Raw genomic sequence first — 27587 nt, forward strand, 5'->3', positions numbered from 1 at the left:
GCTCTGGCCTGAGCCAAAAATACCTGTCCAAGTGTTGGTCCAAACCAGTAAACTCTCCTCCTTGGTCTCTGTCCAAAAAACCGTTGCACAAGAGTGAATGCTGCAAAATGGCTGGCCTTTCTACTGCTGGGTAAGTGCCCTTTAATTAGCGCTCCCCGCGGCCCGGCTGGCCTGTGTACCGTTCCACTTCACAGTCGCTCGGGCCGCCCGGCGCACAATGGGCCGGCGCGAGTGAAGTTCCGGTTTGGGGCGCACAAAGGGAGTTGCACTATTAAATGACGTCATGATCTGCGCGCGCAGCAGGGCGCGCGCTAAGACTTTGCGCCGGCGCTAAATGTGTCCTGAAGTTGGGGAGAGGCGCAGATCGCGCTGCGCCCGGGCGATAAGCGCCTAGCGCTCGAGATCTACTCCTCCTAAGGCGCTAACGGCTGGCGCGCCCAACTGAATTTCTAGGCCTAAGTCTATCAGGCTTTTTTACTTCACGTGTGGATCTTCTCAACACGGGTAAGTCTGATGTGTCTTCATGAGATTGTTCTGGCGGTGAATGACAAGATGCAGTTGTGGCATTGTCATCAATCTGCTCTTGTATAGATCGAGGTCTCCTTGCGATCTTTGCTTGGAGAGGGTTTCAGTGTTTCCTTCACTCTTCATGCCATAACTCTCAATGTAGTCAATGCACTCTCGAAAAACTGCTGGCAGCTGGATCCCATCATACAGCATAGTCCTCTCAGCAGCCTCGGCTAATGGAACACCAATGATTGACCTGAGGGAAGAAGGAGTATCCACCGGAATTGCTTCCTGCTCTGGTGCAGGCTTCTTCTTTTTCTTTTTCTCTTTCCACTGCTTAACAACATCTGCTGCGGTTATATCTTTGGACTTTTTCTTCCTGTGTTTTTCCTCTTTGTGCTTTTCTTCCTTTGGCTTCTCTTTGACCTTAAAGTCTTTTTCTTTCTTCTTGGAGAAACTAGGCTTTTTGAAGACATGGATACCCTTTGGCCTTTTCATCCTTGATGGGCTCTCTGCTTCATCACCTGAGTCATCTGGTCTGCTTATGGCACAGTTTATACGGTAGACTCTCTTGACCAGTTCTAAGTCTTCACAAGCTTTGTCACCTAGTATCGAATCAAGTCATTCAGTCACAACAGAAAACATGAGATGATGCGCTTTGTCTTTGACTGTCACTTTAAGTCTGCATACACCTAAGCTATCTATTTTCTGTCCATTATAGCTCTTCAGTAGTACTGACTTTTTCTGTATTTTGGGCTTTTCTTTCATATTTTTTATGTCACTCATACTGATTAAGTTTGCTTTTGCCCCAGTGTCCAGTTTCAATGTAACTAATGCTCCATTTATCTGCAGTGGGATCATCCATTTGTCCTCTTTTACTGCATTAACTTTATGTTCAGCATTGTCCATTTCTGAGGGCTGCACATTTTCTGTATCTTTTTTGATATCGTCACATGACACCATTCCTACAAAAAATGTCTCACTTTAATCAGTGCCCTCAATTACATTAACTCGTTGCCCTTTCTTAGTTTTTACTTTTGAAAAGCATTGTTTGGCAAAGTGATTCTTTCCATTACACTTTGTGCACATTTTTCCAAATGCTAGGCATTGTCTTAACTGGTGTTTGTAACCACAGCGTTTACAATTAAAAATTTCATCCTCCGATTGCTTTTCATTTCTGTTCTGCCCATGTTTCTTCCCCTTATAGGACACAGCACCGACAGCAGCATTATCACTCATTACAATTGCATCATTATTGATTTCACTGAAAGTCTTCGCGTGCTTTCGAGCTAGCTTGCTGGCTTGGCATATTTTCACTGCATTTTCCAAATTTAGTTCGGTTTCTCTCAACAGACGTTCCCTGACTTTTTTATCATGAATACCAAACACAATCTGGTCACGAATCATGGATGATTTCAGCTCAGAGAAATTACATGTCTGTGCTTTCAGTTTCAGATCAGTTATAAAGCTATCAAAAGTCTCATTTTGTTGCTGTGTCCGAGAACGGAAGATGTATCTTTCATAGGTCTCATTCTTTTTGGGAGAGCAATGTGCATCAAATTTTTTTAGCGCATCTTCTAATTTTTCTCTGTTCTCCTCTGGATTAAATACAAATGTATTAAATACCTCTATCACCTGTGGGCCTGCAACCGTAAGCAGCAACGCTATTTTTCTTGCATCTGGCTTCGTACCGAATCCGATGGCAGCAATGTAGAGTTTGAATTGTTGTTTAAAAATCCGCCAATTGTAGTCGACATTTCCCTCGAGATTCAAACGCTCTGGTGGCTTCAAATTCTCCATGTCGCTTTTCACAATTTTTTAGCAGATATTTACAATTCTTGGTATCCTGGTACCATCTTATGTTCATTAATAAATAGACATTCTTATTATGAACACAGCTAGCTTTTGCTAGACACTTTTATTGAGCACATGTGGACTAGGTACAGTATCTGTAGAGGCATCCATCTTGACTGCTGCCTTGTGGGTAGCCTAGTGCCTCATGGGTAATGTAGTCTTAATATACATACAGCTGGGTAGTGTAGTCTTATACATACAGCTATATACAGCTCTACACAGCTCTACGGCTCCACCTAGTGTCCACTATAGAATGACATGTTATTGATCATTACAACCCTCGAAGGCCAAAAAGTAGGAGGTGTGGCAAAATGCTGGTAATTTTTTTAGTGAAGGCCGAGGATCGTGGTCATTTTTTGTTAACTCCTTTTGTTCATTGTCTCCAGGTTGTGAGAGCCAGTTATGTGTCTGACTGTTTTTTTGGGGGTTTCTCTGTATTACTTTGTCATGCGGGAAGGGCACACAGTTTGTTAAATAAATAATTGTCTTTATTCAGATTGTGCATGTTTGCTCTTTGAACTATTTGTTGCCTTGACCTGCCCAGGGTTTGCGGAACCGTTCCATTCATGTTCTTTCAATGGCACAAGCCATTCCCTCAGAGGGGGCCTAGAACCGACTTGCAATAAGCCGCTGACGAATAGCCCTTGCACTTTGTGCCTCCCTCCTGTCTTGGTGCTCCTCCTCCTCCTCCTCTGCTGGTGCTCCAATGTCTGCTGGCAGTGGCTGAGTCCTGAGGATTGCCAGGTTATGCAGCATGCAGCACACTACAACGAAATGGGAGACTCACTCAGGCGAGTACTGTAGGGCTCCCCCGGAATGGTCCAGACAGCGGAACCGTTGCTTGAGCACGCCGATTGTGTGCTCAATGATGTTCCTAGTCGCTTGATGGCTGTCATTGTATCGTTCTTCAGCAGGGGTGCTGGGCGCACGGAGCGGGGTCATCAGCCAGGTGCACAGAGGATAGCCCTTGTCCCCGAGAAGCCAGCCTCCTGGGTGAGCCGGTGCTTCGAAAAGGTCTGCCGCAGAAGCCTGGCGCAGGATGAAGGTGTCGTGGCTGCTGCCTGGAAAGTGGGCATTGACAGCTATTATCAGCTGTCTATGGTCACACACCAACTGCACGTTCAACGAGTGGAACCCCTTCCGGTTGCGGTAATCCTCGGCATTCTCTTAAGGCGCCCACAAAGCCACATGCATGCAGTCAGTGGTGCCCTGGACCATGGGGAAGCCCGCTATTGTTGCAAATCCCATTGCGCGCTCGTGCTGCTTGTCCAGGGTCATGGGGAAGGAAATGTACTGACGTCTCCTTTTGAAGAGCGCATTCATGACTTGGCGGATGCAGCAATGCACCGCGAACTGGGAGACATTGGCAATGCCCCCAGTAGCGGATTGGAAGGAGCCGGTGGCATAGAAGTTGAGAGCCACTGTGACCTTCACTGCCACCGACCTTCACTGAGGAGCTTCACTGCTCCTCAGCTGAGGCTGCAGATCTGGCTGAAGCAGGTGGCAGAGCTCAGTGACCACCTCCCTGCTGAATCAAAGCCTCCGAATACACTGCTCCTCAGACATGTTGAGGTATGAGAACTGCTGGCGGAATACCCTGGGAGGGTAAGGTCTCCTGTGCCAATGCCTGTTGGCCCTCCTCCATCTGGCCATGATTGGCACTCTCTCTCGGCGTCTCTGAGCCCTCTCAATGCAATGGAGAAACCCAACATTTCCACCCATTGCAGCCCCCATAATATGTGGCCACTCAAGGCTATGGCACTGAAAAATCAACCCAACTGCAAAGTTCTGGGCTGAAGCCAGAAGTACCTGTGCGAGCGCTGACTCAATGCAGAAAGCTCTCTCCCTTTGTCTCTCTGCAAATCTCTCTCTCACAGAAGGAGTGGTGCAAAAATGGCTACCACTAAGAAGCCAGGAAGAGCCCCCTTTAAATAGCGCCCCCCCAGCCCCACAGCGACTGGGAACTGTTCCAGTCAACCAGTCGCTGGGAGCGCCAGGCGGAAAGGAGGGGGGCGCCACTGAAGTTCCGGTTCGGGGCGCCCCCAAGGGCGTTGCACCATGAAATGACGTCAGGATCTGCGCGCGCAGCTGAGCGGGCGTTGCGGTTTTGCGCCGCTGCTAAATGGCCGCTCAATGTCGCGAGAGGCGCAGGTCTCACCACGCCTGGGCGCTAGCCGCTTCGCGCCCCACTTATCGCCCTCTTAAGGCGCTAACGGCTGGCGCTAACAACTGAATTTCTCCCCCATGGACTTTATTGGTACAGGAGGACGAGTGGCATGATTATAAGATAAAAAGGCAGCAAACATACCCCAAATTAAAGACTAGAGACTGTAAATTACTGTTTTGTGATATTAGTGTACAAATGCTCAATGCATTCATAGCATTTAAAATAAACAGCAGACAAAGAAATCTCATACGAACATATTAAATGTAAGCTAAGATCACAAACAGCAATTTATAGACTTAACTTCTTGATGCTTAGAGTTGTCGATGTATGGAATAGACTGCCACCTTGTGAGTAAATACTGGCATAGACGAGAGTGTGGGAATCTTAACTCAAAATCGTGCTTCCCTAAAAAATTCCAGGTTGTAATCTGAAGATAAGTTTCTGGTCTTCCCCTTCTGTCTCTTGTACCCACTATGCGTCTGCTCAATTCCTGTTCCTTTCCCTCGTGCCTCTAATACTTCACCTCTAGCTGTACTCCATACCAGAGAGATAGAGAGATATATATCTGGGGCCTCAACTATTTACAATCTACATTAATGACTTGGATGAAGGGACCGAGTGTAATGTAGTCAAGTTTGCGGATGATACAAAGATGGGTGGGAAAGCAAGTTGTGCAGAGGACTCAAAGAACCTGCAAAGGGATACAGACAGGCTAAGTGAGTGGGCAAACATTTGGCAGGTGGAGTATAATGTGGGAAAGTACGAGGTTATACACTTTGACAGGAAAAATAAAAAAGCAAATTATTATTTAAATGGAGAGAGATTACAAAATGCTACAGTTCAGAGGGACCTGGGGGTCCTTGTGCATGAAACACAAAAAGTTAGCACGCAGGTACAGCAAGTAATCAAAAAGGCAAATGGAATGTTGGCCTTTATTTCAAAGGGGTTGGAGTATAAAAGCAGGGAAGTCCTGCTACAACTGTACAGGGTATTGGTGAGACCACACCTGGAGTACTGCATACAGTTTTGGTCTCCTTATTTAAGGAAGGACATACTTGCATTGGAAGCAGTTCAGAGACGATTCACTAGGTTAATTCCAGAGATGAGGGGGTTGACTTAAGAGGAAAGATTGAGCAGGCTGGGCCTATACTCATTGGAATTTAGAAGAATGAGAGGTGATCTTATTGAAACATATAAGATACTGAGGGGGCTCGACAGGGTAGATGCAGAGAGGATGTTTCCCCTCGTGGGGAAATCTAGAACGCGGGGGCACAGTTTTAGAATAAAGGGTCGCCCTTTTAGAACTGAGATGAGGAGGAATTTCTTCTCAGAGGGTCGTAAATCTGTGGAATTCTCTGCCGCAGAGAGCTGTGGAGGCTGGGTCATTAAATACATTTAAAGTGGAGATAGACAGATTTTTGCAAGATAAGGGAGTGAAGGATTATGGGGAGCAGGTGGGGAAGTGGCTTTGAGCCCAAGATCAGCCATGATCTTGTTGAATGGCGGAGCAGGCTCGAGGGGCCTATTCCTGCTCCTATTTCTTATGTTCTTATGTTCTAGGAGTAGAGGCAGAGACATATTAATCAGGAGGGTACAATTCGCAGGAGTTTTTAAACTGTTCATGGGTGAAGGTCAGAAAATTTGGAAGTTTCCCACCTAACGCAAGGAACTTGAACAATCATCTTAAGGGTTGTCAAACTAATAAGGGCCCCAAGTGAAATTAGTTTAATGGTTACAATCTAGGAACATAGAAACAGGAGTAATCTTTGAGCCTGTGCAGCCATTCAGATAGATCATGGCTGATCTCTATCTCAACTTCATTTACCCTCCTTTGTTCCATATCCCTTGATACCCTTAGCTAACAAAAATCTATCGATCTCAGTCTAAAAAATTTCAATTGACCCAGCATCCACAGCTTTTTGGGGGGAGCGAGTTCCAGATTTCCACTGCATTATGTGTGAAGATGTGCTTCCTGATTTCACTCTTAAATTACCTAGCTCTAATTTTAAGATTATGCCCCCCCTGTTTTGGACTCCTCCACCAGAGGGAATAGTTTCTCTGTATCTACCCTGTCGAATCCCATTATCATTTTAACTTGCTCAATTTTAATCTGGAACCAAATGGTCATAGGTCAACACTACAGAAAAACCCAAACCAGAAATGCCAAGTCTAAGTCTTACAGACTTGGATCTGTTCTTGGAACCTCACTAAAAATATCCTGGAACTTTTTAAAAATAGATATTTTACTGATTCTGTTGGAGTCAGGAGAAATTCCTCGAAACATTATGTAAGCAGTGATTTTAGTACCCAACAGCTTGATGAGGAGGAAATGGTTGGCAAACACTCTTCAATCAGGATTTCGTCCAACTTGTGTTAAAACGCCACCATCGTTTAACTTTTGGTTAATGTATCCTTCATTTTTGATCTTTTTTTTTGCTCATCAAGGTGAGAAATGTGATTGTGTCACTTTCAAAGGCTGGAATTTTCAGATGTAAGAATGGGTGGGTCGGAGGCGTGGGGGCAAGTGAAAGTTGTAAAAATGTAAAACCCGACTCCAACCTGCCGCCAACCCGCCCACTTTCACCTTTCACTCAGGAGGGACGGGGGGTGGCGGGGGGGGGGTGTTCAGGCTGCCAATCCGCTGCCAGGAGGCAGGTTGGCAACTTAAATATTATACAGGAAACTTTCTTTTATCCGGCACAGACGGGACCGACGTGGTGCCAGTTCATCCAAAATTCTGGATAACCAAACGCTATAGTAAAAGATAGGGAGAGCTGACAGCTCCGTATAAAGCAACAAACCCTGTTGCTTAGCAACAACTGTAGAACAATGAACACAAGTTTCAAGCATCTCTGTAGCTTAGCAACAGCTGCAGCCACACCCTTGCACAGCACAGATGGAAGAAGGCAAATAAATATGAAGTAAAACCTACTCCTGAATTTTGCTGGTTAACTGACATTTCTGGTTATTTAGGTGCTGGTAAATTGAAAGTTTCCTGTAATGAGGACTGAAGCCTCACTTTAACCTGCTTTGCAGGTTTTACTGCAAGTGGCCGGGTATCCCGGGGCTTGGGATTCCCGGTGCCTGCAATGAGGCGGCCTCAACCTTGGGGAGCAATCCTTGTGGGCCGGGAGGAGCTCCCCCACTATCAGCCGGCCCCTCCCTGGGGTCAGGGATCTGAGACCCCCACCCCCAGGATCGGACCCCCCCTCCCCGCCCCCAACCGGGCCTGGAACATCCCCCCCCGGGATCGTGACTTGGACCCGGGGTCAGGGATCGGACCCCCTCCCCCCTTCTCCCTAGGCGATCGGACCCGCCCCACAGCTTGGAACCCCCGAACCATCCTGGGCCCAGCATTTACCTTGCCCTGTGACCTCCTTGTCCACGTTCCCCGCACGACTGGAAGCCAGCCTGTCAACCAGGCTGACTTCCGGGCGGGAATCCCCGCCCTTCACATCGCACACACGCTGTGGAGTTACTCCAAACTTCCGGGTTTCCCACCACCTCCCGGGTCCCCCCGCACCGTGCGGGTGGGACCCGGGAAAATCCAGCCCATAATCTGAAGGATGAGAGAAGGGGTTAGGATTATAACGGGGAAAGAGCAAAGGGGAGTGGGACTGATTGGAGAGCTCTTTCAAAGAGCTGGCACAGGCACGATGGGCCGAACGGCCTCCTCCTGTGCAGTGCGATTCCAGCCTTGCATCACAGCTGAAAGTCTCGCACCCGAGCTTGTGCGTTACACCTGCACCCGATCGGGTAAAGCAGCAAGCAGGTGGCTCTCGGTGATTACCCACCTAAAGGACCTCGGCGTGTGCTTATTGAGAGTCCCCCAGAAGCGCAATCTGTGGCCTTACAAGAGTAGGTCTGGTTAAAGCACGGCTCCACCGTCAGGCTGCTGTCCTCAAGCCAGTCCCCCTCCATCTATTGGAAAAGGGTTTTGAACTACTTACATTTATACAGCACCTTTAAAGTAGTAATAATGATTAGCTTAGCAGTAACATCTCACAGTGCAAGTGCATTGGGGAGGCACAGGGAGTTCGTCTTTTTAGAATCAGCAACACAGCAGAAGAAACCTGGGACAAGAGGTGAAAATTAGAACGCTTTGGAAAACTGTGGTAGTTGACAGGTACGAGTCCACGAGGAAGTGATGTACTGCTGAGGGTGTATAGATTTCAGCACGACCTCTGCACATCGTGAGTTCCATGAAAGGGAAACCATTCCTTTTGCCAACTCCCTCTTTGATTGGCAAACCTTTCAAAAATCAAAGAAAGAGCTTATTCTCATCTTGCAGAGATTCGGTTAGCTTCAATGAATAATGCCCGACTGATGCTGATTTGATTTGATTGTGATGTTTTTCAATTACACGTATAATTCGCCTTCAGCAGTTAATGAGATGAGCCTCCCAATCTGCAGCAGAGAGTCTTGTTTAAAGATGCGTCTCTCACAAGCTGCTTGTGTTTCATTAGCCTGACCCTGTGGGTGCTCAGTTTTTGATTATGGATGGATGGGGATGTGATGGTGCAACACTTAAAGACCACAGATGACGTCAAACATTTCTTATGAAGGGCTCAGATATTGTTAGAGCATTTCCCAGAGGTTAAGAAGTGGTTCAAGTCTGCTCTGGCATTAATATTTTATTGACTTCAGAATAAATGTGAAAGGACGATGCAGCGAGAGAGTGAAAATCAAAGATAGAGTTGAGACTGCACAATGACTTCAGCTATCAAGATCTGACAGATGCTCTTGCAATCTGTACGGGTCAGCTGCTGGGATCAGACAGACCAGGCCAAATTGACTCCACGAAAAACGAATTTCCTTCCGCCACCTTCAGAGTAACGCACAACACTTGTGCTCAATAATGTCGAAGGGAACTGTTGTGGTATCAGAAAAACACAAGAGTGCACCTATCTCTAAAAATGCTTTCATGTTGGAGTGTACCCAAGATCACACACGTTGCTGTTCTGCCATCAGGGACACTGCTGACTGCAAATGGCCCAACCTGCCTAGTTGCGATGAAGATCCTCTGTCCCGTGTGCTTCATGAGCTGCCGTTAGATTCGACGGCTTCCCCTTGCAGGCCTTGTCCGACTTACTTGTTCTAATAACCCGCTGTGTGGGGAAAAAAATTCTTCTAACTTCTCCCTTCATTCTTCCAGTGATAAACCTGAGTCTATGCCAATTGTTATTGATTTGCCAACCAATAGAAGCAATCTTTCACTATTTATTTCGCCTCTTAAATCCTTTCACAAAAAAAAACTTCTATTGGATTTGCACTTTAATCATCTCTGTGCCAGCAGGAATATACGACCATTTTAGAGTCTATCTTAATTACTATAACCTCTTTAATAATCACATACAATACAATATTTAGAAATCAACACCCTGGGGATTACTATTGTCAGGAGTGTGATGGAATACTCTCCACTTGCCTGGATGAGTGCAGCTCCAACAACACTCAAGAAGCTCGACACCATCCAGGACAAAGCAGCCCACTTGATTGGCACCCCATCCACCACCTTAAACATTCACTCCCTCCACCACCAGCGTACCGTGGCTGCAGTGTGTACCATCTACAAGATGCACTGCAGCAACTCGCCAAGGCTTCTTCGGCAGTACCTCCCAAACCTGCGACCTCTACCACCTAGAAGGACAAGGGCAGCAGGCGCATGGGAACACCACCACCTCCAAGTTCCCCTCCAAGTCACACACCATTCTGGCTTGGAAATATATCATCATTCCTTCATCGTCGCTGGGTCAAAATCCTGGAACTCCCTACCTAACAGCACTGTGGGAGTACCTTCACTTTCTCAAGGGCAATTAGGGATGGGCAATAAATATTGGCCTTGCCAGCGACGCCCACATCCCAGGAACAAACAAAAAATAAGTTAGTTACCAACTCACTGACCAGTAGAAATTAGTCTCCTCTATTCGCATCATAACTAAAGTCTCTCATCCCTGGTATCACCTCAGTGAATCTTTTCTGTCCTTTCTCCATGGCATTGATGTCCTTCCTAAACTAGACATGAACTGTAGCCTATCCAATGATTTGAAAAATGTATCACCTCAATTTCTCTGCAATAAATGTCATCCCGTATCTATTTGCCCAATCCACTAACCTACCCATCTGCTCCTGAAGTCATGACCAGTCCTCTTCATAATGAACCACGCTCCCTATTTTGTGTCATCTGCAAATTTTGACATTGTGCCCTGTAGAGTAAATGGTCTTAGCACTGATCCCTGATTGACGTCACCGTTTACACCCCTCCAGTCTGAAAAACATTTGTTAAGCTTTACTCTGTTTTCTGTCCTTTAGCTAATTTCCTATGCATGCTGCTACATTTGCTTTAATACCATAAGCCTTCACTTTATTAACAAGCTATCTATGCATCACCTTATCAAACACCTTTTGAAAATCCATAAGTACACTCCATTATTTTGTGAAAGAAGCCTATTAAATTTGTCAGACACAACTTGCCTTTTACAAATTCCTACTGGCTGACCTGAATTAACCCGTCTTCTTATTTGTGTATTTACATTCCACATTTGGCATTGGTGCAAAGCTGAACTCACTTTGCATTGATGTAAAATTTGGAGTGTAAATTGGATGTGAAAGTTCAAACTGACTTCAAAGCACATGGAGTTAGATTTCCTCCTCAAGGGGGTCTCACTCCACTTCCGTCCGGTGTGTGATCAGGCCCTGGTGACAGCTTCAGATGGTCTGTGTACTATAACTGCATTGTCAATGAGAAGCAAACCTGATTTGCTCCGCCACTACAATTACTGTGTAAATGCACTGAGAATATTCATTTTATTCCCTATTATGGCCAGCTCATTGTACATACAAACATACGAATTAGGAGCAGGAGTCGGCCACTCGGCCCTTCGAGCCTGCTCCGCCATTCAATAAGATCATGGCTGATCCGATTACTCCACATTCCCGCCTACCCCCGATAACTTTTCACCCCCTTGCTTACCAAGAATCTATCTACCTCTGCCTTAAAAATATTCAAAAACTCCACTTCCACCGCCCTCTGAGGAAGAGAGTTCCAAAGATTCACGACCCTCTGAGAAAAAACTTCTCCTCATCTGTCTTAAATGGGCGACCCCTTATTTTTAAACCTAGTTCTAGATTCTCCCACAAGAGGAAACATCCTCTCCACATCCACCCTGTCAAGACGCCTCAGGATCTTATATGTTTCAATCAAGTCACCTCTTATTCTTCTAAACTCCAACGGATACAAGCCTAGCCTGCCCAACCTTTCCTCATAAGACAACCCGCCCATTCCAGGTATTAGTCTGGTAAACCTACTTTGAACTGCCTCCAATGCATTTACATCCTTCCTTAAGTAAGGAGACCAATACTGTACACAGGAGTCCAGATGTGGTCTTACCAATGCCCTGTACAACTGAAGCATAACCTCCCTACTTTTGTATTCAATTCCCCTCGCAATAAACGATAACATTCTATTAGCTTTCCTAATTACTTGCTGTACCTGCATAGTAACCTTTTGCGATTCATGCACTAGGATACTCAGATCCCTCTGCATCTCAGAGCTCTGCAATCTCTCACCATTTAGATAATATGTTTCTTTTTTATTCTTCCTGCCAAAATGGACAACTTCACATTTTCCCACATTATACTCCACCTGCCAGATCTTTGCCCACTCACTTAACTTATCTGTATCCCTTTGTAGCCTCCTTATGTCCTCTTCACAATTTACTTTCCTACCTATCTTTGTGTCATCAGCATATTTAGCAGCCATACCTTCATCCAAGTCATTTATATAAATTATAAAAAGTTGAGGCCCCAGCACTGATCCCTGTGGCACACCACTCGTTACATCTTGCCAATCAGAAAATGACCCATTTATGCCTACTCTGTTTCCTGTTAGCTAGCCAATCTTCTATCCATACCAATATGTTACCCCCTATACCATGAGCTTTTATTTTCCGCAATAACCATTGATGTGGCACCTTATCAAATGCCTTCTGGAAATCTAAGTACAGTACACCCACCAGTTCCCCTTTATCCACAGCACATGTTACTTCCTCAAAGAACTCCAATAAATTGGTTAAACATGATTTCCCTTTCACAAAACCATGTTGACTCCGCCTGATTACTTTGAACTTTTCTAAATGCCCTGCTATAACGTCTTTAATAATAGCTTCTAACATCTTCCCTATGACAGATGTTAAGCTAACTGGCCTGTAGTTTCCTGTTTTCTGTCTCCCTCCCTTTTTGAATAAAGGAGTTACATTCGCTATTTTCCAATCTAATGGAACCTTCCCCGGATCTAGGGAATTTTGGAAAATTAAAACCAACACATCAACTATCTCACTAGCCACTTCTTTTAAGACCCTAGGATGAAGTCCATCAGGACCCGGGGACTTGTCAGCCCACAGCTCCAACAATTTGCTCAGTACCACTTCCCTGGTGATTATAATTTTCTTGAGTTCCTCCCTCCCTTCCATTTCCTGATTTACAGCTATTTCTGGGATGTTACTTGAATCCTCTATAGTGAAGACCGATGCAAAATACCTGTTCAATTCAACTGCCATCTCCTTATTTTCCATTATTAATTCCCCAGACTCACTTTTTATAGGACCAACGCTCACTTTGTTAACTCTTTTCTTTTTTAAATATCTATAGAAACTCTTACTATCTGTTTTTATATTTCTAGCTAGCTTTCTCTCGTACTCTAATTTTTCTCTCCTTATTAATCTTTTAGTCATTTTTGCTGTTTTTTATATTCTGTCCAATCTTCTGATCTGTCACCCATCTTTGCGCAATTATATGCTTTTCCTTTAAGTTTAATACTATCTTTAACTTTTTTAGCTAACCACGGATGGTGGGTCCTCCCCTTGGAATTTTTCTTTCTTGTTGGAATGTATATATTCTGTGTATTTTGAAATATCCCATTAAATGTCTGCCACTGCAACTCTATTGACCTATCCCTTAACCTAATTTGCCAGTTCACTTTAGCTAGCTTTGCTTTCATGCCCTCATAATTGCCCTTATTTAAGTTTAAAATACTAGTCTTGGACCCAATCTTCTCTCTCTCAAACTGAATGTAAAATTCAATCATATTATGATTGCTGCTATCTCTGGGCGCCTTCACTATGAGGTCATTAATTAATCCTATCTCGTTTCACAATACCAGGTCTAGTATAGCCTGCTCTCTGGTTGGCTCCAGAACGTGCTGTTGTAAGAAACTATCCCGAAAACATTCCATGAACTCCTCATCTAGGCTACCTTTGCCCATCTGATTTTTCCAGTCTATATGCAGATTAAAATCCCCCATGATTATTGCCATACCCTTCTGACAAGCTCACATTATTTCTTCCTTTATACTCCATCCTACCATGTGGTTACTGTTAGGGTGCCTGTACACCACTCCCACAAGTGACTTCTTGCCTTTATTATTTCTCATCTCTACCCAAACCGCTTCTACATCCTGGTTTCCTGAACTTAGGTCATCCCTCTATTGTGTTAATACTATCATTAATTAACAGAGCCACCCCTCCACCTTTTCCCACCTTCCTAAATGTCATGTACCCTTCAACATTCAGGTCCCAATCGATGTCATCCTGCAGCCATGTTTCTGTAATGGCTATCAGATCATATTTATTTATTTCTATTTGCCCTGTCAGTTCATCTGATTTGTTTTGAATGCTACATGCATTCAGATGCAGAGCCTTTAGTTTTGTTCTTTTATTATTTTTGTAACTTCTAGCCTTATCTGTTGATTTACTCTTAGATTTGTACTCTCTATCCCTTCCTGTCACGGTCTGTTTATCATTTCCCATATTAATACCTTTCTCTATTGCCTTGTCTCTAAGCTTTGAATTACTACATCTTCCCAAATTTGATCCCATGCCCCCAATATTTAGTTTAAAGCCCTCTCTACCGCCCTAGTTATACGACTCGCCAGATCACTGGTCCCAGCACGGTTCAGGTGAAGACCGTCCCAACGATACAGATCCCACTTTCCCCAGTACTGGTGCCAGTGCCCCAGGAATTGAAACCCATTTCTCCCACACCAGTCTTTGAGCCACGCATTCATCTCTCTAATTTTATTTACCCTATGCCAATTTGCTCGTGGCTCAGGTAATAATGCAGACATTATTACCCTTGAGGTTCTGCTTTTTATTTTAGCCCCTAGCTGCTCATACTCTCTCAGCAGAACCTCTTTCCTAGTTCTACCTATGTCGTTGGTACCTACATGGACCACGACCACTGGCTCCTCCCCCTCCCACTGCAAGTTCCTCTCCAGCCCAGAGCAGATGTCCCGAACCCTGGCACCAGGCAGGCAACACAGCTGTCTGGACTCTCGCTCTTGGCCGCAGAGAACTGTATCTATCCCCCTGACTATGCTGTCCCCAATTACCACTACATTCCTATTAACTCCCCCCGCTTGAATGGCTTCCTGTACCTCGGTGCCATGGTCAGTTTGCTCATCCACCCTGCAGCCACCACTTTCATCCATACAGGCTGCAAGAACCTCAAACCTCACAGAATCACAGAAATCACAGAAACCCCACAGTGCAGATAGAGGCCATTTCGGCCCATCGAGCCTGCACTGACACATATCCCACCCGATCCCTGTAACCCCTACACCAACACATATCCCACCCTATCCCCGTAACCCCACGTATTTAATCCCCCTAACACTAAGGGTCAATTTATCATAGCCAATCAACCTAACCCGCACATCTTTGGACTGTGGGAGGAAACTGGAGCACCCGGAGGAAACCCACGCAAACACGGGGAGAATGTGCAAACTCCACACAGACAGTCACCCGAGGCCGGATTTGAACCCGGGTCCCTGGCGCTGTGAGGCAACAGTACTAGCCACTATGCCACCGTGCTGCCCTGTTGGACAATTGCAAAGGCTGAGGCTCCTCCACCTCCTGGGTCCCCATACCTGCCTCACTCGCAGTCACATCCTCCTGTCCCTGACCAGTGACCAAATCAGAAGACCCTATCCTAAGGGGTGTGACTGCCTCCTGGAATAAAGTGTCCAGGTAACTTTCCCCCTCCCTGATGCATCGCAGTGTCCGCAGCTCGGCCTCCAGCTCATCAACTCTGAGCCGAAGCTCCTCAAGCCACAGACACTTACCGCAGACGTGTTCATCCTGGATCACACTGGCATCCAGGAGCTCCCACGTACTGCAGTCACAACACATCACCTGCCCTGCCATCTTTATTGAGTCTTAATTATTTATTAATAAAAAATAAATGAATTAACAAACTCTACTACACCTAATAAGATTTATTACTGCTAGTAAACCAGTACTAATGAAACCTTACATTTACTAAGAAATTCCTGGGCTTTAAAAGATAAGGGAAGTGAGCAAAATACTCACCAACCAATCACTTACCCTTTTCCGTGTGATGTCACCTCTTATTTTTCTCCAGATGTGGTTGGGGGGTGTCACAGAGCCGAACTCCCGCTGGTTCTCTGTCCCCTCTTGTGCAGCATTTTAGCTCCTGCTCTCCTGGAAGCTGACAAAGATAGAAAAAGAAAAAGAAAGGAACACCTCCCTCCCTGAAATCCCTCACTCACCAAACTCGCAGCTTAACACTCTGCTCCGATCTGCACTCCGTGACAAACTGCACTCTAGCCTCCCTTATTTATACTGCTGAGATTTAAATAAGTGAGCTCTCTGGCAGTTACAGAACCAGATTCGACCAGTTAATTAATTAATTACTCTCGCCTGCTCTCCAGCACAGAGCTTGCTTAGCCCTGCCCAAGCCTGGAAGAAACTTAAAACTTGAAACTGTAAATTAAAATTTAAGTTAAATGCTAATTGCAAGCACACATGACTAGATTTTATTAAGAAAAAGAGATTAACCTTTAAGATTCATTCCCTCACTCACCAAACTCGCAGCTTCGCACTCTGTTCCAAACTGCACTCCGTGACAAACTGCACTCTAGGCTGACTGATCCCTAAATTCTTCCTTTTTAACAGAGACATTACATCGACTTTCTGCTGTTTCTGTCTTTCGTTGCCCTCCTCTACTGTTGCTATCTTGCTATGCCATCTGTTTGCTTACCTTGACTTTGCTTTCCCTCATTCCTATGTCCATTTAATTTGTCTTTTACTTCTCTTTCATTTCCTATCCCGAACCTGGGATGATGCACAGCATACATGCTGCAGCAAAACGGTGACCAAGATCTTGAGATGGTTAGCAGCCATTTCAGTATATCACTTGTGGTATCAATGTCACCTGTAGAGAATGCTAAAAGGGTGTTTGTGGGAAACTCTTCTTGTGCTCATTTTTGGACCTGGTTCCCAAAGAATGAAGGGTGCACTCTGTAAGAATAAGAATCATTTAACAAGAAAAGAAAGAAAGACTTGCATTTATATAGCACCTTTCACAACCTCAGAACGTCCCAAAGCGCTTTACAGCCAATGAAGTACTTTTGAAGTGTAGTCACTGTTGCAATGTAGGAAACACAGCAGCCAATTTGCGCACAGTAAGCTCCCACAAACAGCAATGTGATAATGACCGGATAATCTGTTTTCAGTGATGTTGATTGAGGGATAAATATTGGCCAGGACACCGGGGGTAACTCCCCTGTTCTTCCTCGAAATAGTGCCTTAGGATTTTTAAGGACCACCTGAGAGAGCAGACCGGGCCTTTTAGTTTAACGTCTGATCCGAACGACGGCACCTCTGACAGTGCAGTCCTCCCTCAGTATTGCACTGGAGTGTCAAGCCTAGATTTTTGTGCTCAAGTCTCTGGAGTGGGATGTGAACCCACAACCTTCTGACTCAAAAGCAAGAGTGCTACCAACTGAGGCACGGCTAATACCGTAGACATGGGAAGCTAGATAATTGCATGAGGGGGCAAGGAATAGAAGGTTATGTTGATAGGGTGAGATGAAGTAAGATGGGAGGAGGCTCGTGTGGAGCATAAACACCGTCCTAGATCTGTTGGGCCGAATGGCCTGTTTCTATGCTGTAAATAATATGTAAAATCCTATGTAAATACATTTTTATAAGAAACTTTGTGCTTTGCAGGACATTGCAACCATGCAGCTCTGTGCCAACAAGCTGGACAAAAAAGATTTCTTTGGGAAATCGGATCCATTTTTGGTCTTTTATCGGAGCAATGAAGATGGAACGTAAGTAATTATGTATAATTGGTTAATTATTTCTTCTACACTTTTCAACATAGCCTCCACTTACTTTAAGCCTAACTGACTGAATAAAATAGGCTGATAACCAACAAAAATGGACAGTCGAAGATGTTTATTCAGATATAATTTTGAGTGAACTTGTCAGAGTGTTACCATTCTCCTCGGAAACCAAAGTATTTTGCCACTATCCTGCCATTCCCTCATTCTTTCCTTCAGATATCAACTCCTTTCTGGCGTAATGCTCCACATGTACTTTTTGCCCTCCAGTACTTTGCCCAAGTGACCATTCTTTAATGTGTTAGCCTTGACAGTGAGAATAGGCATCTATTAGACTGCTGGGCCTACCACAGCCGAGCACATTCCTGTCTTCACCTGACATCCTCACATGAACAACTTCAGCAGGGTCTCCGGATAGTGATCAAGTGGCGGAAGCCTGGCTAATTTCACCCCTGTAGTGCCCTTACTGCCTCCCCGACTGAGATCAACTAGCTCAGCACAGACCATGATTGACCCTGGGACCTTTCTGATCTGTATGGCTCAGCTGTTCAATGGATAAGCTCACTGAGCCATTAGAATAGTCTTTATGGGGTACATATTGGGTGCCCCCTTTAACAAAGTACACCAGAAAACCTACAAGGTCTTCAGAGGAGGTGGAAGTGCGACAGGGGGACTTCTGTCGACCATTATGCCCTGCCATTGACTGTTGAGTCTGAGTGTCCCAGATATGCTTATTCTAAATCACTGGACACAGACAACAAGAATAACTTAAACAGGTCTTTACTAATCGAAGGTCAGGGCTGAACTGCTTAGCAAATTACTACACAGAGTTTATATACCGGTGTGGTCACCACCGGTACTACAATATACAGTAGCCAAGAGAAAGTAGTCCATCTCTTAAGGTAGTCTCTTAAGGTGGTACAGGTTACATACACCACAATTCCTCCCTTTTTAGCTTAACAGTGTACATCCCAATTTAAACATAACATGGATAACATATATACAACTTCATGCAAAACTGTTCAAAGATTCAGTCTCTGAGGAGGCCTCCTGATCCGAGTTGGATAACGCCTTTCAGGGGTCTCTGATTCTCGTTGCTGGGGTGACTCATCTAGTTGATCTCTTATGGATTGGACATCATCAGATACATTGGCGTCTGAGGTAGATGCTTCAGGTTCACTAACTTCTTCCACTGGTGTCTCTGTCGTAGTCATGGGTTCGACCCTTGTTCTCGATTCTACAAGTTGGTCAGCATGACGTCGTATTACGTTTTCACCAATATCTACCGTGTACATCAGGGGTCCTTGTCTGGCACGAATTGTTCCAGATTGCCATTTCTCATTCTTATAGTCCCGGGCTAACACTGGTTGTCCTATTTCGAAACTCCGAGTGGTCTTGTTATTTATATGCTGGAACTGTTTGTTTTCGACTTCCCTCCGCACATTTGGTTTTAACAAGTCCAACCTGGACCGCAACCTCCTGTTATAGAACATCATGGCAGGGCTTTGATTTGTCACTGCATGAGTGGCGTTTCGATATGCCATTAGGAAATTGTCCACCTTGTGTTGTAGTGGAATCTGGTCTTCGCTCATGGCCTTTATCGCCTTTTTGAACGTTTGTACAAATCTCTCGGCCAACCCATTTGTAGCCGGATGATATGGGGCAGAGGTATAATGTTTCACCCCATTCTTCTTCATGAATTTCTGGAATTCTTCTGACACGAACTGCGGTCCGTTGTCTGAACATATTTGTTCTGGCAATCCATTTCTTGCGAATATCGTTCTTAGAACTGCGATCGTCTTTTCCGAGGTAGTGGTCGCCATCTTAATCACTTCTAGCCATTTAGAATGTGCGTCTACCGCAATTAAAAACCTGGAGTCCATGAATGGACCTGCGAAGTCAATATGTACACGTTGCCATGGGGTTGAAGGCCATTCCCATGGATGCAGCGGTGCAATTAGAGGTGCATTTTGAACTTTTTGGCACCCTGAGCAGCTTTTAGTCAGATCCTCTATTTGTTGGTCGATACCTGGCCACCACACATAAGCCCTAGCAAGGCTTTTCATCTTGACTCCCCCGAGATGACCTTCATGCAGTTCCTTTAGAACTCTCTCCCTTAATTTAGGAGGAATAATCACCCTTGTTCCATACATCAATGTTCCTTGACAGACGGACAGCTGTTCTCGTCTGGCTGAGAATGCCGGTAACAGTGGTTCATGATGAGCTGGCCATCCCTTCACTGTCAATTCGTAGACCCGAGACAGTGTCGGGTCGTTCCTGGTTTCTCTCTCAATACTTGCATTGGTGACTGGTAAACATTCGATGATGGTCGAGTGAAATAACTCAACAGGGTCAACTGTCGGTGCCTCTTCCGCTGTAGGTAGTGGCAGGCGCGACAGCCCATCAGCATTACCATGTTGCTTTGTACCTTTAAATTCGATCTGATATTGATGTGCCCCTAGGAAAAGGGACCATCTCTGGAGCCTCTGCGCTGTCATCACCGAAACACCCTTCTTAGGGTTAAAAATGGAAACCAACGGCTGGTGGTCTGTCAGCAGCGTAATCTTTTGCCCTTGCAGGTAATGATTAAATTTTTTTACTCCCCACACAAGGCTGAGAGCCTCCCTATCTATCTGAGCATAGTTGCGCTCAGCGGAGGTCAATGATCTGGATGCGAATGCGACTGGTCTTTCCAAGCCATTTGGCAACTTATGTGAGAGCACTGCCCCAATACCATATGGAGAAGCATCACAAGCTAAACGAATAGGCAGCATTGGGTTAAAGTGAGCCAACACTTTCTTAGAGGTGATCAATGCCTTGCTTTTGTGAAAGGCCCGCTTACAGTCCTCGCTCCACATCCATGGCACTCCCTTCTGCAAAAGAGCGTTCAGCGGGTGTAGCACCGTGGATAAATTTGGCAGAAACTTATGGTAATAGTTAATCAACCCTAGGAACGACCTCAACTGGGATACATTTTCCGGAGCGGGAGCCTTCACAACAGCTTCGATCTCGTCAGGTGACTTGTGAAGCCCCTCCTGGTCAATGACGTGACCACAGTACGAGATTTGCTTCTGAAAGAGCTCACATTTCTGGTGATTAACTCGAAGTCCATATTCTTTCAATCTGGTGAGCACCTGTTCCAAATTTGCAAGGTGTTCCTCATCATCATCTCCTGTAATCAGAATGTCATCCAGGTAGCATTGTGTGCCTGGAATTCCCTGTAATACCTGCTCCATGGCCCTTTGCCAAATCGCTGGAGCCGATGCCACTCCAAAAACCAGTCTATTATACCGATATAAGCCCTTATGCGTGTTGATCGTGAGATACTGGCGTGACGCTTCATCAACTTCCATCTGTAAGTACGCCTGCGCCAGGTCTATCTTGGTGAAGTGTTTCCCGCCAGACAACGAAGCGAAGATATCCTCAATCCGTGGAAGCGGATATTGCACCGCGTGAAGCACCGGATTAACAGTGATCTTGAAATCGCCACAGATGCGAACCTTCCCCGGTTCCCCCGGCTTGTTACTCGATGAACGCTTCATGATGGGAACAATGGGCGTGGCCCATTCACTCCAGTCCACCTTTGACAGTACTCCGGAACGTTCTAGTCCTTCCAGCTCAGCTTCCACAGCAGGTCGTATCGCATAAGGTACCGGTCTAGCTTTGAAAAATTTCGGGTTTGCATGTTCTTCAACCTTGATGTTTGCCATAATTCCTTTCAGTGTTCTCAGTCCCTGCTGGAACACCTCTTTAGCATCGTCCAATATTCTGGACAGTCGTTTAGGTTTGACATCGTCCTTTTTACCGGAATCTACAGTTAGTGCTTTTAAGGAATGCCAGTCCATATTTATTCTCCTGATCCATTCCCGTCCCAGTAGTGGTGGACCTCCCTCAGGTAACACATATAAGTCCATTCCTCGGCTTTCTTTACCCTTGTGGACCACCTTTACCTTTATCTTTCCGATGGGGTATACTCTTTGCCCCGTGTATGTTTTCAATACAATCTCCGTATCCCTTAGGGGAATGTGTGGAAATAACCTTTTGTAATCTTGCTTATTCATGACCGTCAATGCCGATCCAGTGTCCAATTCCATCTTCACTTGGACTCCTGCTATCTGAAGTGTGACCCAGATAGTTTGGTGGTCTGCTGTGTTACCCACATTATGTATTCTTAGACAACCCAGTTCCTTACTGCTGGAGTCTGAATCCGTCTTCTGTTCATCCGAACTGTTCTCTGTCACCTTGTGTACCTTTTTGCACCTTTCCTGCGGTGACTTTTTGTTGCTGGTCTTCTTTCCTGACCGGCATACTTTAGCTATGTGACCTAGCCTGCCACATTTTCTGCATTCCTGATTTTTGAACCAGCACTGGTTCTGATCGTGCGTTGTCCTTCCGCAACAATAACACTTTACTGCACCCAATGCCATTCGATTGGTGCTGAGTTCCGATGACCTTAGCTGCATTTCCGCGGTGCCTCTTGCTGCGGCCTCGTGCGATGCTGCAATGGTGACAGCTTTATCAAGCGTAAGGTCCTTTTCCTCTAGCAGTCGCTTTTGAGTTCCTTCTTTCAGTAATCCACACACGAATTTATCTCTCAGAGCGTCTGCTAGTCCTGTACCAAACTGACAGTACTTTGATAGCTTGCGCAGTTCAATTAAGAATTCAGCGTTGCTTTCCTCTTTCAGCTGCGTTCTTCTGTAAAATTTAAATCGTTCTGCTATCAGCAGCGGCATGGAGTTTAAATGTTCTTGCAGGATAGTAACAATATTCGCGAAAGTCTGATCCGCCGGTTTATCTGGTGTTACAAGGTGCCTCAATAACCCGTACGTCTTCGCACCCATTGAGTTTAATAAGGTTATTGCTTTCTTATCATCTGGTACCTCATTTGCTGTACAATAAACTCCAATGCGTTCTACATACGTGGCCCAATCTTCAACATCGCTATCAAAAGCAGTGATGTTACCGTGTTTAGGCATCCTTGAGAGTTTCTTTAAATATTTTATTTTCCCAAAATGGCGGCTTCCCGCGCTTGTCTTCTTCCCCCGCCTACTAAAATGGCGGCTTCCCGCGCTTGGCGGCTTTTCCCGCGCTTGTCTTCTTCCCCCCCGCCGACTACAATGGCGGCTTCCCGCGCTGGTCTTCTTCCCCCGCTGGCTACAATGGCGATTACCGCGCTGTTGCCGTTCTCGCCTCCCAGCGGTTCTTAATTTCCCCGACGCTGCTTTTGTTCCCCCGCGGTTCTCATGGGCATTAACGCTTCCCTTTGTTGCTGCGCCTCTCAGCCCCGATTGCAGCCTGGCCCTTTACACCGGCTGCGGTCGAGTTCTCCGTGGTTCTCGTGGCATTAACGCTGCCCTTGTCGCTGCGCCTCTCGGCCCCGATTGCAGGCCGGCCCTTTACACCAGCTGCGGTCGAGTTCTCCGCGCTTTTTCCTCCGGTTTCCCTCCCCTTCTCCACTGACAACGCGGCCGACTTTCTGCCCGTGTCGCGAGATCGGCTTACCCACCACCGTGGTAGAAGGATGATCACTGCCTGTCGCTGATGGAGGACTTCGTGGTCAGTAATTTCAACCCGGGTTCTCGATGCCTCCCATGCGATGCGGTGCTCAGCAGGCTGATGAGGGCGGATGCCTCTTCTCGACGCCCGCCCTGAGGACGAAGCTGCCTTGGATGCAAAACTGCCGCAGGGTAAGATCGGACTCGTCGCCACTGTTGAGTCTGAGTGTCCCAGATATGCTTATTCTAAATCACTGGACACAGACAACAAGAATAACTTAAACAGGTCTTTACTAATCGAAGGTCAGGGCTGAACTGCTTAGCAAATTACTACACAGAGTTTATATACCAGTGTGGTCACCACCGGTACTACAATATACAGTAGCCAAGAGAAAGTAGTCCATCTCTTAAGGTAGTCTCTTAAGGTGGTACAGGTTACATACACCACATTGACCCCATCCGAAATCTCATGGTATACTCTGGGTGGGCACCTGCACCAGTATCAGCACAATGGAGGCACTTGCCCTGCTGAAGAGGCAGAAATCAGAGGGGCACTCAAGGCCGAAATCGAGCTGAAGAGGAGGCAAGGCAAAAAGTCTTCAAAAATTTCCCCTGACCTGCAGTTTCAGTTGCGTCAGTTCTTTTCTGCCGTCCTGGAGCCTTCACGAAGCGAGGCTAAGAGGTGCCCGCCTCTCTGAGTGCAATTTGCTGCGATCGTGCCATAATTTGGGTGCAATGTAACATTCCCTCTTCACTGCCCCATCAAACACTCCCAGATCAGGGATTGGATATAGAATAGAGCTCCCTTTAAACAGCCCAAACAATTATAGGCTTTAATCCTAATTTCAGGAGATCACACGTTAACGCACTACTCTGACACTTGCATTTGACGTGGCTGTTCTCATTAGACTACCAGTTTAGTGTCAATCTGTGTCCATTTTTCTGCTGTGTCCATGTACCCCTGAGGAAGTGGTTTGAACCTGCCTCAAACTCATTTCGCTTAGAATTGTTATAGCCAACCATTAGTGCGGGCTGGATTCAGAGGTGAAAGTACATTGCTCTAACCCACTCAGTCCCTCCAGAATTAGGATTTTTACAACAGAATCTAGAACCGACAATAGCAGTTTTGGGGAATACTTGTTGGACTGAAACTCGGGGGTACATTTTCGTCACCACCTATAGAATCGTAGAATGATACAGCACAGAAGGAGGCCATTCGGCCCATCGTGCCTGTGCCGGTTCTTTGGTAGAACTGTCCAATTAGTCCCACTCCCCTGCTCTTTCCCCATAGCCCTGTATTTTGTTTCCCTTCAGGCATTTATCCAATTCTCTTTTGAAAGTTACTATTGAATCTGCTTCCACCACCGTGTCAGGCAGCGCATTCCAGATCACAACAACTCACTGTGTATTTAAAAAAATGTTACCTAGGCAGTAATTGAAATCAATGGAATGAAAATCAGGCGGGTTCTGTAAATGGCATATGATCCTCTTCACCAAATTAACGCCCAGGCAGTGAGGGTGGAAAATCTACCCCAACACAATAGCAAAATACTGCTGGAAATCTGAAATAAAAACAGAAAATGCTGGAAATACTCAGCAGGTCAGGCAGCATCTGTGGAGAGAAACAAAGTTAACGTCTCAGGTCGATGACCTTTTGTCAGAAAATCTACCCCTCTGTGTCTTCTCCCTTTCCTGTTTCTGACGAGAACAAAGATGAGGAATTGCGTATCAAAGTCCAGAAGATAATCACCACAAATATATACAAGTAGCAACTTTCTAGTGATTGGGCGCAAACATTCATAAAGAAATTATATATTTTTATTTTTCCCTCATTTGTTTGTTTTCCCTATCAGTAGTTAAAATATTGATTGGGGAATGCTGTCAGCGTGCACCATACGATCCACATTATAAATTGTACCAGTGTTTCCCTTATCTTTGGAGGACACAATATGAGTGTGAAGCTGCAGTTTAGTCAGCAGCCTGTATTCTGTGGCTGGTTTACACAGCACTGATGAAATGTTTATGTAATCCAAGCAGCTGTGAAATTACAGGGGCTGAATTTCACTGTGTTTGTATCTCTTTCTCTTCCTTTCTATAATTCTTTCTCTCAAGTTTACTACACTGTTTGTATTTCACATTCAGTTTTACTATCACCGTTTCCATATCTCTGTTTTTATCAAGTTTACTATCACTGTGTTTCTATCTCTCTCTTTCTCTCAGGTGTGTTTGTACCTCAGTCTCTCAGCTTTACTGTCTCAGTGTTTGTAAAGCTCTCCGGCTTATGCTGTGTTTGTACCTCTCAGGTATACTGTCACTATGTTTTACCTCTCAGATTTACTATTAGATCTCAGCCTTACTATCACTGTGTTAGTAAATCTTTCTCAGTTTTACTTCACCCCTCGCTCTCTCTCAAGTTTACTGTTATAGAGGGGAGAGTTGCTCTGGTTCCGAAGTGTAGTATCATCATAAACGCATCCTTTTTCAAATGCATTTATGATGTTACTAGCAATCGGTGCAGTTCTTCACCTTTGCATTCATATCTTTATCCCCTTCCCTCATGTTTACTATCATGTGTGTGTATGCCTTTCTCCCACTCTGTCTGTATGTCTGTCTCTCTCTCAGGTTTACTATCACTATATGTGTATCTTTCTCCTGCTCCCTCTTTCTCTCAGGTTTACCATCTGCCACAAAACAGAAGTGGTGAAGAATACACTGAACCCAGTCTGGCAACCATTCACCATCCCAGTCCGCGCTCTATGTAATGGGGACTATGACAGGTCAGTATATGGAGTAGTCGACTGTTATTGCTGTACAACTGTCTGATTTTACAATATATTGTGTGGTTCTCTGCAATGCTATCTTCAACATTCACCCTCTCCCCCACCCTATGGTCCACCCTTCACAAACTCCAACTCATCCAGAACTCCACTGCCTGCACCCTTGCTAAGTCCTACTCGCCCAACGCCTCCATCTTCACCAAACCCCTTTATCCCCCTCTGTGCACTGAATTCAAAACCCTCGTCCTTTTTTACAAATTGCCCACAGCATCACTCCACCCTACCCCTGTACTCTCTCTAAACCATACATCCCAACCCAGGTCACTCGGGCTTCTGTCAGCCATGGCTCAGTGGGTAGCACCCTCGCCTCTGAATCAGAAGGTTGTGGGTTCAAGTCCCACTCCAAAGATTTGAGTGCAAAAATCTAGGTTGATACTCCAGTGCCGTGCTGAGAGAGTGCTGCACTGTTGGCGGTGATACCGGCCCTCTCAGGTGGATGTAAAAGATCCCATGGCACTATTTTGAAGAAGAGCAGGGGAGTTATCCCCAGTTTCCTAACCAATAATTATCCCTCAATCAACATCACTAAAAAAAGCAGATTATATGGTCATTACCACATTGCTGTTTGTGGGAGCTTGCTGTGCACATATTGGCTGCTGCATTTCCTACATCACAACAGTGACTACACTTCAAAGAGTACTTCATTGGCTGTAAAGTGCTTTGGGAAGTCCTGAGATTGTGAAAGGCCCTATATAAATGCAAGTCATTCTCTGGACTTATGTTCATAACCCTCTTCCTCCACTCCACTATCAGTGGTAGAACCACCAGTTGCATGAACTCTATGTTGTGGAACCCCTTCTTAAACTCCTCCCTCCTGCTATTCTCTACCCACCTTTAGCATTTTCTCTTTTTGACCATTCTTTCAATCACTTTTCCTAGCTCTTCCACCATTGCTCACTGTCAGTTTCTCCTCTCTGCAATGCCTTTAGCTGTTTTCTAGGTTACATATGTTGCATTGACTAAGCTTGTATTCCCTTGGGTACAGAAGATTAGGGGATGATCTAACTGAGTTGTTGAAGATGATTAAGGGATTTGATCGGGTAGATAGAGAGAAACTATGTCCTCTGGTTGGGGAGACCAGAACAAGGTGGCATAACCTTAAAATTAGAGCTAGGCCATTCATAGGTGATGTCAGGAAGCATTTCTTCACACAAAGGGTAGTGGAAATCTGGAACTCTCTCCCCCAAAAAGCTGTTGAGACTAGGTCAATTGAAAATGTCAAAACTGTGATTGGTAGATTTTTGTTAGGTACGGCTATTCAGGGATATGGAACCAAAACGGGTAACTGGAGTTGAGATACCGATTAGTCATGATCTAATTGAATGGAAGAACAGGCTCGAGGGGCTGAATGGCCTATTCCTGTTCTTATGTTCCTATGTCCCCATGTCCTATGTACCTACATAAATGCATGTGGTTGTTGGTGGAAAACATTAACCTAATTTTCCAAAGCTTGGGTACAAGAAAACTTTTCAGAGTCATTTGAACTAACCACAGGATAGCCTCTTATCCGGGTCCAACCTTTTCAGAAGCACTAACTCCTACGTTGCCTTATTGCCTCTATTGTTCTATGGAAGAAGGGTAGT

At 45.4% G+C, this 27587-nt stretch overlaps 1 protein-coding gene across 1 annotated transcript in view; it reads left to right on the plus strand.

Moving 5' to 3' along the window:
* LOC147111237 (copine-8-like) overlaps positions 1 to 27587 on the plus strand; it is an 818429-nt gene that overhangs the window by 617595 nt on the left and 173247 nt on the right. Inside the window, exons 8-9 of the mRNA XM_086001948.1 lie at positions 17557 to 17660; positions 25840 to 25944. Coding sequence (XP_085858074.1) covers positions 17557 to 17660; positions 25840 to 25944 — 209 coding nt within the window. The remainder of the gene's footprint in view (positions 1 to 17556; positions 17661 to 25839; positions 25945 to 27587) is intronic.

This window comes from Somniosus microcephalus, chromosome 11, assembly GCF_052327205.1.
Source record: "Somniosus microcephalus isolate GS21.2 chromosome 11, FLI_Smic_1.0, whole genome shotgun sequence".
Classification (NCBI taxonomy): domain Eukaryota; kingdom Metazoa; phylum Chordata; class Chondrichthyes; order Squaliformes; family Somniosidae; genus Somniosus; species Somniosus microcephalus.